The 13016-nt window shown below is 43.3% G+C and overlaps 1 protein-coding gene across 1 annotated transcript; it reads left to right on the plus strand.

The window, feature by feature from the left end:
- The first annotated feature begins 901 nt into the window (after positions 1–901).
- SLC13A2 (solute carrier family 13 member 2) lies at positions 902–12754 on the plus strand. The gene is made up of 12 exons (XM_058817776.1): positions 902–1003; positions 3996–4124; positions 4458–4594; positions 5750–5970; positions 6909–7086; positions 7289–7411; positions 8379–8600; positions 8743–8840; positions 9439–9560; positions 10713–10874; positions 11730–11867; positions 12623–12754. Exons 1-12 carry the CDS (start codon positions 902–904, stop codon positions 12752–12754), a joined length of 1764 nt encoding a protein of 587 aa, XP_058673759.1.
- Positions 12755–13016: the final 262 nt, after the last annotated feature.

The raw sequence follows: 13016 nt of genomic DNA on the forward strand, positions 1-13016 counted from the left end.
TTATTAATTTAACCCTTTGGATTTAAAATGTTTAGTACTATTCCTGTTAATGTCTAGAATCTGTTGATTCACAGCTTGTATTTTGGAAGTTGCCTACAACTGGGACAAGAATTACCGCTAATTTCCCTGTAGCACCTTTTTCTTCTTAATTTTCCCCATCCCCAATACAGCCTGCAAGTTCCCAAAGCTGTGCCTATAAACCTGCAAGATCAAAAATGTGGGAAAAAACTTAAAACAAACCAGTGTTTGCAAAGAGATCCCCTGTAGCCGAGTGTTTCCCAGTCCACTAAGACCTAAGGTAGGGACTGTCAGTCCCTTTTTGTTTGGGGACTTGATGGTGACACCACCTCTGCCCAGTGGGTTTTGCTACCCAAAGTGAATTTCTCAGTGAACAAACATAAACATCATAAACAATCGTGTTTATATAACATTTTACACTGGTGTTTCTAATCCATGTATTTGAGCATTACAGGTGCTATCTTCAGTGTTCCCCCATATTCTTTGAAAACTGAAGTTATTTTTCCACCTGTTTGGGAGGGAGCAGTTTCTTTTTTTTAACAGGAGGAATAACAGCACCTATTCAAAGAGGGCATTATGAAAGAGCAAGTCATTAATATTATGCTTTTAAAAATGCAGGTCATGCTTTCAAAAACCCGCTTGCTCCGCAAGGAATTAATTCTCCGCCAGATTTATCACCTTTCTGCAAGATTCCCTTCAGAAAGTTCCTGCCCTGACACTCTTCTACTGTCTCCTCCCTTCTTTGTTCGCTTCCTTCTTTCTCCGATTACAGTTCCAAAAACAACACCCAATCTCCCGAGGTCAATGGTTAATATTCCCGGGTGTTTATATAGGCTCCAAGAGCAGATTCCAGGCCCTTCAGCACTGGGCCAGCTCCAGCACCATGGCTTTCTCCTGGCAGGCAGTGCTGGCCTGCAGGAAATACCTCATCGTCATCCTGGTACCCCTGGTGTTTCTCCCTCTGCCCCTGGTTCTGCCCACCAAGGTAAGGAGTTTTTAAAATCCACTTTCAAAGCCTCCAAAGTCTTAGAGCTGCTCTTTTCGAGGGGGAAGAGGTTCTTTCTGCATCTGCTGCTTGGAGATCTCTTTTCTCTTTTTTTGGTTTTTTTCCTGAGTATATTGGGGCTATAAAACAGCAGTGGGGCATAGATGGATGAGGAGCTGCATCTGTGGTTGCATCTTCTAGAGGAACATTCAGCCTGAGAGAGATTTTGTGACTCTTGCTTTGCATCTGGCTGATTTAGAAAAGGACTTTCTATGAGGACTTTCTATGCTGCACTAGGATCTAAGATATACTAAGATATTCCTGTGGACCTAAAGCTCAATTTTAATCCCCCTTTGCATTTTCTAACAGTGTTCAGTCCACATCTTCTTTTATTTTTTTCCTTGCTGTCACTGCTGCTTAGAAAAGCCATTTTTAGACAGACAAGACATTCTGATACATAAGGGAAAATAACATGCATTTCAGTTTTGCTTTAACTTATTTCTGTAAGAATCCAAACAAGGATTTTAAATTTAAAACACCAAGTTCTGGAAGACACCTGGCTTAGGGTTCCTTCAGGGAAAGTTGACTCAGGAGCTGCAGTACCTGGGTTGGTATTTCCGGGGTATTGATCATTTGAAGAGAGCTGTGAGCTGACAGACTCCCACTCTTCTGCTGCTTCTTCACTGTTTTTGCACTCCCAGCCTCTTCATGCAGAAAGATCTGATCTCTTGTCTTTTATTACAACCCCAGCACCACAGAATAGCTCATCCCAGACTGCCCCTCTTGTCACTTCTCTTTGGACAGCAAATCCTCACTCTTCCCTGTGGTCTCTGCCTCCCAATCCCTGCTGATTCCCAGTTTAGATTCCTTCTCCAAATTCCATTCTCCTCTTCCCTAACCCTTCCCTCCCTACCTACCTCAGCTCTGAGTGTGGCAGCTGGTCAGCTCTCATTCCCTCACTAGGTAAATAAAATAGTTTAAATTACTACTTAAAAGCTCACCAGGAAGTCAGGAAAAAAAAAAAAAAAAAAACCCAAGAAAAATAAGAAGTCCCTTTTTTTGCTAGTTAACGTTCAGTGGGCAAAGGAGTCACTGAAGTGAAAAGAGATCAGAATCAGGAAAGTTCTAAGTTCTAAGGAGACAGAGAGTGATTTTATTTTCTTTTTTTTTTTGTCCTGAGGCCATGAGTTCAAACTCACATTGTTACATACAGTGAGTCCTTGGAGCTACCAGTGGAGTGATTTGGCAGTCTTGGTTCAGTTGCTCTTTGAAAACGACTCTCTCTGGTTTCTATGCAGTCAGCAACAAGACAAAAATAGAAAATGTCCAGGATCTTTCCCTTTGCCACTTAAGGAAATCTTTGAAAAGGGTTTTTTGGGGTTAAATTGTGCACTGTGCCACTGCTGAGCAGGAAAAGCTGGTGGTGTGAGCCAGCAGCTACAGGGTGGAATTTCACATTTTTTCTATTCTGTTCATCTATTAACCTGCCCTAAGATGACATAGCACTGGACACTGAGCTATTATAATTGAGGGCAAACAATGCTAAAAATCTTGCTTAAAGGCAGAAGAGTGTCTTTACGGGGTGGATGATTTTGGGGAAACCCTTTTTCCAGCTTTGCCTGAGGGTCTGTTCACAGCAGGATGGGGGACAATGGCACTGTGCCCATGAGATACATCCCAAAGTTCTACCAGGGTCTCTCAAAAGGCACCCATCTGTGTCTTTTGATAACAAACATGGAGAAAAAGGATTGTCAAAAGGGCAAATTGCTCTCAGTGACCACTGGCATGAATAATTAAGGTTCTTAATGCTCTTGTTCAAAAATAAGGTTCAAAAAGGAATATTTTAGTATCTTTGGGAATCTCTCAGACTTACTTCTTCAGCCTGGCTGCTTTGATAATTCACACCTGGATTGCTGTCTTCTTCTTTCCTCCAAACTGCTCAGCTCCCTGCTCAACCTTTCCCTTCACAGCTCTGTAACCTCCACACCACGTTCAGAATTCCTGAACGTGTTCCCAAGAGTCTCAGATTCAATCCTGCCACCCATTATCCCAGCTCCTTGCTTTAATCCTCTGTAACCCAACCTCCAAAAGCATCACTACAGTTTCATTCATACTGAGCAGTATATTTTAGTGGACATCCTTTATCCAAGACCACACATCCATGGTTTTCTTCCTTTGGCTTTGGTGTCTCCCACAATTGTGCAAGTTCCAAGACACAGAAGACACCAAACCCTCCTCTTACTTTCTTTCCCAACCCAACAAAATGCCACTGTTGGACAAGTAATTTTGAATCTTTTCAGTGTGCAGGGACTGGCTTAAACATTTTTACTTGAAGTTTGGAATGGTTGTCCAAAGCAGTAGTAAATTAAGGTTTCCTCAGAAAAAGAGTGACATGAAACAGGGAATCTCACTTTCCTCAAACAAACAAGACAAAGTCAGTGGAAGCTGAAATGATCTGTGACCAGTCTGCCAGTCAGCCTTTCAAAGTCTCTACTAAGCTAAAAATCCAGTGAAAAGTTATAAAAGCATTTACAGTACAAGGAGTCCAAGCTGCTGAAATTAGCTGTGGTTCACCTGGGCCATGACCTGCAGCCCGTGTGAAAACAGGCGGAGAAACCCTGACTGGATCAGCAACTGATTCTACAACTCAAGGACATAAATACAGAATATAACACCATCAGCACAATCAAGAAGCCTATTCAGTGATTGCCAATCCCTTATCATGAAAGTCCAAAGTCACCCATGCTTCTTTTCCCCAGTGCTATTTTTGCCCCTGCTGAAGGTCTCATCTGGTCCTCAGAGTTTTGATGAGATTGCTGCACAGTTTGACATTTGATTAGGATCTGCAGAGGCCAGAGGCTAGATGGGAAAGGAAATAACCTTTTATCTAATCCCTTTATCAGGCAATGGATGTAATTAAGAGGCCTTGGCTTTGGAGAAGCCCTAGGTTCGATGTTCAGCATGTTCTGATTGCTGTCCCCTTCCCTGGCAGGAGGCACTTTGTGGCTATGTGATCATAGTGATGGCAATTTTCTGGTGCACAGAAGCTCTGCCTTTGGCTGTCACAGCTCTCCTGCCCGTCCTGCTGTTCCCACTAATGAATATCATGGATTCAACCACAGTAAGAGATCTTGCTCCGTGTATTAATCAGTTAGCTGCTTTTATTCTGGGATTGCTCCCCAGGATTATATGATGACCATCATTATATTTATGTTATTGATAGTATTATTGTTTTATTTTAACTTTATTATTATTATTCTCTGTCTTCTCCATGGAGTAGACCTTGCATGAGCCCGGAGTGAGCTCTGGGTGGAGCTGCTAATCTGAAATCAAAGCAAATTCCCCATCCGGATGCAACCCAGAGTTACTCCCTGCTAATGCCTTTGGAATGAACTCCCTCAGAAAATGTCCCCCTCTCTTGTGACTCTTCCCTCTCCCCTCTCCCACCTCACAGGTGTGTCAGGAGTACCTGAAGGACACCAACATGCTCTTTTTGGGGGGCCTGGTGATGGCCATTGCCATCGAGACCTGGAACCTGCACAAGCGAGTGGCTCTGAGGGTCCTGCTGATCACGGGTGTCAGGCCAGCCCTGTGAGTGACAGGGGTGGAAACGCTGTGGGATGAAGGATTTTATGGCATTAGACCCCATCTCTGATGGGAATCTGCAAATCTTTCCCTGCAAATGCTTTCCTGCAGCCCAAGTGAGTTAGGGCCTGAGCAAGCCTTGCAAATGTTGAGGCACGTCTTTATTTTATTTTATTTTATTTTATTTTATTTTATTTTATTTTATTTTATTTTATTTTATTTTATTTTATTTTATTTTATTTTATTTTATTTTATTTTATTTTATTTTTTAACTCCGAAAGGCTTTTTGATGGAGAAATAGCAGCAAGAGAGTCAATACTGGAAAGGGAAGGGTGCTGCTAGGCTGGGCCAGGGGCACAGCTTTGGACAGTCAGGAAAAAGCACAGCTGGAACACAAAGAACATGGACTCTCTGCCTGCTGCTGATTGCACAGAGAAGAGAAAATATGAGGATGCTTGTTTGAAAAACAACAAATGTTTTCCAGACTAGAACTCTGAGCTATGCACAGGCTACACCACCCTGTTTAATCAGTTTCAGCTCATAAGAAGGGGGAATACTGAAGGAAATTACAAAGCAATAGAATAAAAATGCATACAAGATAAACCCTTTTTCATCTGATATATAATCTACATCTCATCTAAAGAATAATTTTGAGACAAATAACAGAGTAATACCGAAACCAGGATTAGAATTTTAGATGAGTCAGAAGAGAATCTTAAATAATAGAGGTGGGATAAAATAACAAGAGGAAAAAAAAAAGAGATCATCTTCCTTATGGCTTAAACTGATTGCCATTTGGGATCAAATTCAGCTTGCAATCCCCCTTTAAAATCTATTGTAATGCATTGAAATGTGCTGTTGAGAAATGTCTTCCTGAGAATGATGTGGGATAAGCAGGATCTGACTGGATAAACTGTTCCAGCCTACCAGCTTCCACATCCTTAGCCATAGGAATGTCAAAAAAAATTGGTTGGAAAATAGAAATTGATGTTAAATCTTAACTGGGTCGCTCACAAAGCAAACCAGGGCAGGAGGAAATGCTGGGTGGGGATTGCTGAGCATTCTCCAAACCCAGCATTTGCAGCTGACTCTTTGCAATAAAAATAAAGAGCACTGCAGGGCTGGGTTCTGATCCAGCTTTCCCAAACCTTCTCGTTGCAGGCTCCTGATGGGTTTCATGGTGGTGACAGCTTTCCTGTCCATGTGGATCAGCAACACAGCCACCACTGCCATGATGGTCCCCATCGCCCAGGCCGTGATGGAGCAGCTGCACAAATCAGAAGCAGAGTCTGGCACCACTGGCCAGGTGTCTGAACACACCAACAAAGCCTTTGAGCTGCAGGAAAAGTCACCTGACAGCTCCAAAGAGCCTGAGGAAAAAGGTGAATGGGTTGAGGGTGATTTTTTCTTCAGGGTGATGGAGGATGGCCTTTCTTCTGTCATAGCAGTTCCTAGTAAACCCTAAAAGAAAACTGTCCCCAAAGCATCCTGACTGCACCACACAGCCCTGATGAGACTCTTCCATGAACCAGACAAAACCACAATTTGTTGTTGTTATTAGTATTATTATTATTACTACTACTACTACTACTACTACTACTACTACTACTACTACTACTTGGCTGAAGTTAAATCAAAAATACAAAAAGCTCATAACTATTCAACAAACTGACCAAAAAAGTACAAACTCTCCACTAGGGGAAGGCTTTATATCAGGCTTGCTATTTCCCTGCATATTTATGTTAGTTCAATTATTATCTACTGTGTAACTTATCATATCATAGGGGATTCCCAAGGCAAAATTTCTGGCCTGTTTCCAGCTGGAAGGTTAGGGATTAAAAAGATCTTTCTAATCCAAAGGTACACAATCAAGCAAGAATATCTCTTTACCAGCTGTCTTGCCCTCTCCCCATTTTTGAGGTGATTCCAGAGTTTCTGAACATAAATCTCAGTGCCAGCAGACAGGTGCTGGTGCAGGAAAAATCTCCTTTTAGCCCAGCTCCTCCAACTCTGTTATAATTCCCTGAATTTCTGCCTCATTCCCTTCCATGTGCAGTTCAGACATTGCCCTCATTCACAAGGAAGTGTAAAACTTTACACACATTTCAAATTCCCCTCTGAAAAACTGCTCTGTGTCAAGACAACCAGTGAAAATGGGCAGAAGGTCAAAAAATTAACAATGCCAGCCTTAAAAGGAGAAACTTTATTTCCTTCAGCTTTGAATCCAATGTGTCCTAGCCTTGAAATATTAAATTCTGCAGGCCCGAGGCCTTCTCCTGTCCAACATAGTCCTGCAGCTCTTCTGTTCCTTGGGATCTAGGTAATTCTCATGTCGTGGTAATTGAGGAAGAGAAAAAGAGAAAAGAAGAGCTTGAGAAGAAGCACTTGAAGCTGTCCAAGGGAATGTCCCTGTGCATTTGTTACTCATCCAGCATTGGAGGGATTGCCACTCTGACCGGGACAACCCCAAACCTGGTGCTGCAAGGACAAGTTAATGAGTAAGTCTGGGATTAAACACCCTCCAAACTGCAGCGTTCTGCTCCCGCTGGCTCCCAGAGAAGGAAAATGTCACTTTGGTGCCTTTCCTGGGAGCTTCTCTTCCCCAATGGGCCCCACAGAACCTCCCCTTTTCTGGCTCATTAATGAAGGACAGAAGGGAGTGTGGAAATTTGGATGCTAACAGCCACCTGCATTTTCCAGCATCTTCCCAAACAATGGTGGCATCATCAACTTTGCCTCCTGGTTTTCCTTCGCCTTCCCCACCATGCTGGTGCTGCTGATTTTGGCCTGGATTTGGCTGCAGATCCTGTACCTGGGCTTCAAGTGAGTACCCTGAGCCCCTGCCATGCACCTGGGGGCTCTGATCAGGACTTGCTCAACACCAGGGATCCTTTATTGATGAGAAAAATCACTCAGAAGGTGGCAGAGTCCAGACACACAACAGAGACCAGAACAGAACTCGGTGCCTGTTAAAATTCTGCATTTTCCTTTGAGGAATCTGATTAAATCCCAGCTAAATGTGCCCTGTAGATGAAAACAGGGAGCTGTGAGTGCACATGACCTGTTCTGCAGCATTGCTGTCGTGTCCTAGGAGATTGCTGTGCTCCAAAGCAGGAAATTGATTTCTACAGAGAGCTGTAAATGCCTTTGTGACCAGGGTTGCCTCAGACCTACAGGATTAGTTCTGGGCTGGTTCTGGAGCACCTCACCCCACACAACCAGCCTGCATTGCCTGCCTGTTTAACACTCAGCTTTTCATGTTTGTGTTATCCCAACTTCCCTCATGTTACATGGAAAAAGTGCTGTAACACCTGAAATGCTTTTTCACCTTCAAATTCCTCCTTTAAAATTCTCATTCTCTGTCATTTTAAAAAGCTTGGCAACTATTTACTTCCTAGTAAAGTGATCAAACAGCCTTGTCAATCACATTAACATTGTCCTGGTCTAGTGGAAGGTGTCTCTGCCCATTCATTGGAATGAAATGGGATTTAGAGTCTCTTCTAACACAAACCATTCTGTGATTCTGTATTTTTTTTCCCTCACATGTCCATATATCTCACTTATTTAAATTAAAGTAATGAGCTTTTAGGGACAAGATCATCTTGTCTTTCTGATCATCCTGTCAAGACATGCAGCTCCTACTCACCATGGTTGCAAATTATAATATATTTAATTTCAATATTCATATATAAATGCATATAAAGACATTATGATTGAGAATAAATTTGGGTTCTTAACTCTCTGGATACCTGGCAAATTTCTCTGACACTTCTCATCCATTTTCTTCCAGTTTTAAGAAGAATTTTGGTTGTGGTGTCAGTCCTGCTGCCAAGGCTAAGGAGAAACAGGCCTATGAAATCATCAAGGAAGAGAGCAAGAAACTGGGCAAAATGAGCTTTGCAGAAATAGAAGTTTTAATCCTCTTCGTTCTCCTGGTGGTGTTGTGGTTTACAAGAGAACCTGGGTTCATCCCAGGCTGGGCAACAGTTCTCTTCAACAAAGATAACACAAGGTATTATCCATCCCCTTCTCGTCCTCACTTGGAATAAAAGTGGAACAGGCTGGATTTTATCCAGCTGGAATCACAGCTAATATACTAATATATTAGTATTATATAATACTAACTACCTAAACTCCTGCCTGCTCTCCTGCAGCTATGTCACTGATGCTACAGTCGCCCTCTTCATCTCAATATTGCTCTTCATCCTCCCTTCTGGCTTTTCCAACCAGGACAGAGAGCAAGAGCAAACAGGTGAGTCACTGAAGCACCAAAAATCAGCTGACTGAATAGGTGTGTGGGAAATGTTCCCATTTGGGGTTTACATAGGAATTTTCAAATATCAAATAACCCTTCAAAGTGCTCTTCCAGCTGTGTGCTTTAGGTTTGGCAAAGCACATATTGCATAAAATCCTCTGTTTCTCGTAATTTCATTAGGAAGCTAATCAACTATTCAGGAATTCATCAACTAATCAGTTTCTCATCAACTAATTAGGAAACTCTTATCCCAGCGGTATTCCTGCCCCCTGTTATTCCCATTTGTGAAAGATTCCAAGCTGGAATCTTCAGGAGGGAACACACAACAGAAACACACGGAGCTGCTGCCACACCTTTAACTCACCCTCCCCTGCCTCCTACTGAGCTTCTTGGAGCAGCAAAGATCGTTCCTTAGAGCTTTTGCAAGTCAAGTTTTTAAAACCATTGTTGCCGGTGCTCCCAGCGTTTGCTTCGGGAGATAATTCCAGAGTTTGCTGACAGAAGGGATTCCTGATGTTCAAACCAAGCTCCCAAGTAGTTCTCCTTTCTTTGGGGATTTTTTGTGGCTTCACAGAATCTCTTTTTTGTGTTCCAGGGGGCAGGGCAAAGTTCCGGGCCCCTCCACCCCTGCTGGACTGGAAGGTGGTGCAGGAGAAGATGCCCTGGAACATCGTGTTCCTGCTGGGAGGGGGCTTTGCCCTGGCCAAGGGCAGCGAGGTAACATCGCTCGGCTCGCCTGGGATCTATCTCTGCTTTCCTGGCTGGCTCCTTCTCCACCTTGCTCCTCGTGCTCTCCCAGGACACAAGAGGGCACACCCGGAGCATCAAATGCTCCTTTTCCCCAGCTCCTGGCTCTGGGACCATCCTTGGAGCGCTGGCATCACATCCTGCTTACTCCCCGCGCCAATCAGGGCAGCACCATTGGCTGCGTTTCTAGAAAATTGGCTGATTAAGAAACTGCCCCAAACAAATTTATTTAAAATTTCTTTTAAATAAAATGTAATTGGTGCAGGCAGCATGATGTGATGATTCACCCAGGAGGGGTCTCCAAAGTATTTCAAAACAAGGATTTATGAAAATGGGATTTAAATTCAGCTATTAGAAGAGAAATGTAGAGCTTGCTAGAGAAACATCACGTCCAGTGCCACACATTATTTTTCAGTAATGATTTAAGTGATGGAACAGATAATCCATTTTTTTTAATCTATAGACAATAAAGAAATTCTAAAAGGCTTCAAGTGCCCAGAAATACTAGTTTGGAATTCAAAGATCAACATTAAAATGGAAAAGTACATGTTTAGAAAAGGAAATGTTTAAGGAATCAATTTAATTTTTTCCTAGAATAATTAACCAAATACATTAAAGCTGCTGCAGAAAGGCCAGAATGACAGGGAGGATGCTGCTCCTTCCCAGTGACTGACAAGGATGAAGGGTGTGAAAGGATTCAGACAGTTATCAAGATCTCAGACAATGTGATGAAATGACATTAAATCACTACAGCATCTGATAAGATTTATATTAAAATATTTTAGGAAGTTAATTCAAATATCTTTGCTTATATATAAAAAAGCACCTCAAATATTGATCATGTACAAGTAGTGATCTGAACAGAGAAATAATTATTTGCTGTCAATAATGCAATATAAATGCGGGATCTCCTACTTTCCAATTCCTTGGATGGGAAATAATGTTGGGGTTTTTTTCTTTACCTGACTGGACAATCCTGTCTGTGAGCCCTGGCTGTGTTTTCCTGCAGTTTGCATGAGAACTGCTCTGAGGAGGGAGGGCTGAGCTGGCATGAGAACTGCCCCAGAACACTGATGCGGCTCTTCCCCCTCCAACCTGGCCTCCCTCTCTGCTCTGCTGCAGGAATCTGGTCTGTCTGCATGGCTGGGCACCAAGCTGACCCCTCTGCAGAGCATCCCTCACCCAGCCATTGTCTTCCTCCTGTGCCTCCTCATCGCCACCTTCACCGAGTGCACCAGCAACGTGGCCACCACCACACTCTTCCTCCCCATTCTGGCTTCTATGGTGAGTCCCAGCATGTCAAAATACTCTTGTAAGAACAGCTTTCAGCTCCTCAGTAGCCAAAATTAAAGTGATCCATTTTGCTGGCAAAGCCAAACACTGGCTCCTGTATCCCATCAGGGGTACCAGGCCTGAAACAAAAATCTGTGTGTGCACACAGGAACACACACCATGCTTAATTCAACCTTTCTGGAACCATTGCTGGGGAAAAGCAAAGGGATTAAATTCACTGGCATATGAAGATTTTGCCTTCTGGCCTAAACATGAGGTCACTGCCAGCTGTACTTGTTTTTTCCAATTTGTTCTGCACGGAGAAAGCAGCATTTCCTTGCCTGCAACATTCCATGACTGTATTTCACCCCCACCAAGGCCTTGCAGAAACGTCTGAAGGTGGTAGCATGACCTAATTCAGACTTCTGCATTTCCACAGGAGATTCCTGCTGCTGGTGCAGACAGAGTTCTGCAAACTGAAAAGCTGGTTCCAGACAGAAACTGGAACGAGCTTCTCCAAAATCTTTTAACATAGGCCACAGACTCCAGCCAGCCCCTAAACCAAAGCTCTCACCTCCACAGCTTCACCTGCCTCCCCTGGTGCTTTAATTTTGTTCTTTACCAACTCAAAGCCAGGGTTTGGAGCTGAATATAAGCATTATTTATCCATTTATACAAAGCCCTGACCACAAAATCAATTCTTGCATTTGCTGCGTAAAGATGCTGGAAGTGTCTGAAGCAGCAGCAAAACATGAGTGGCTGCAGTGTTTGGGGGAGAATGAGCCTTCTGACATGGACAAATACAACCAGATTTCTGTGCATTTCTGTGTGTCAAACCCATCATCTCTGCTCTCTTTTTGTGCACAGGCTGAAGCAATTTGCCTCAACCCTCTCTATGTCATGCTGCCCTGCACACTCTCTGCATCTCTGGCCTTCATGCTCCCCGTGGCAACTCCTCCCAATGCCATTGTCTTCTCCTATGGACAGCTCAGGGTTATTGATATGGTGAGAAAAAAAAAAAAAAAAACAACACTTTTTTTCCAGAATTTTCACCCCTAGGTTTGATCTTTTCCTGATTCTGGTTCTTCTTGGAGAGTTAGAAGAGTCAGTGCGCCTGTCTTATGTCAAGTGAAAAGATGTGTGTGCATTAATAAAGGGTCACACTGTCTCTAATATAATCTGAAAATCTTAGAAAGGTGCTAATGAGCCTTTAAAGAACAGCCAGGGCCTCTTGAAGATTTTATAATAAGAGCTGTCAATGTCTCACTGCTTGGAAAATCCCAAATGTAGAGCATGAGGGTGTCCAAGGGCCTTGTCACCTGGGCTGTCCTTCTGCAGGGACAGGGAACAGCCTGGCACATCTCACTGGGTGCCCTCTTGAGTCTTTAGAGACTGAAGAAGTCACTAAAGATGCAAGGACAGCAGTGCCATGTCTCTTGATAACTTCCATAACTTATAACATGGGGCCAATTCATTGATGCTGTTCCAAGAAGAAATCTAAAGTAACATTAGAGAGAAATGCCAGGTCAGAAGAGAAGTGGAATAAAAGAAATTTGGGACTTCTAGTTTTAAGAGTTTTATCCAATGGAAACCTTTCCCTTTATACAAATTATATTTCTGAAGAAAACCAACTTAAATATAATTTGGTGGAAAAAACACACCAAAGAGAAAATCAAACCATGCAAACCATCCTAACCATCAAGGAAGGAAAAAAAAAAGCACTCAGGGCTGCTAACAACCCTTCTCTTTTCCAATTCTAGGCCAAAGCTGGGTTTGTGCTCAACATTCTGGGAGTTCTGACCATCACCCTGGCCATCAACACCTGGGCCTCATCCCTGTTCCAGCTGCAGACCTTCCCCTCGTGGGCCAACAGGACAGGGACCTGCCTGTGACCTGGGCAGGGCACAGAGCCAGGACTGCTCCTGTCAGAGCTGCAGGGAGAGCAGGGCTCTCACCCACACAGCTTTAGAGAAAAGCTTCTTCTGTGCAAAAGGGCAAGCAAAATCCTCCCAATGGTAACAGCAGTGAAATTGCCCGGCTGCTGTTGGGTTCTGAAGGGGGATTGAGGTGATTTTTGGCTTTGCAGCCCTCCCACCTTTAGGTTTTCTGCCTCTGCAGGGGTGTTTGCCCCCAGTGCTTTTACAGTAAGTCTGA

This window comes from Ammospiza caudacuta, chromosome 20, assembly GCF_027887145.1.
Source record: "Ammospiza caudacuta isolate bAmmCau1 chromosome 20, bAmmCau1.pri, whole genome shotgun sequence".
NCBI lineage: Eukaryota > Metazoa > Chordata > Aves > Passeriformes > Passerellidae > Ammospiza > Ammospiza caudacuta.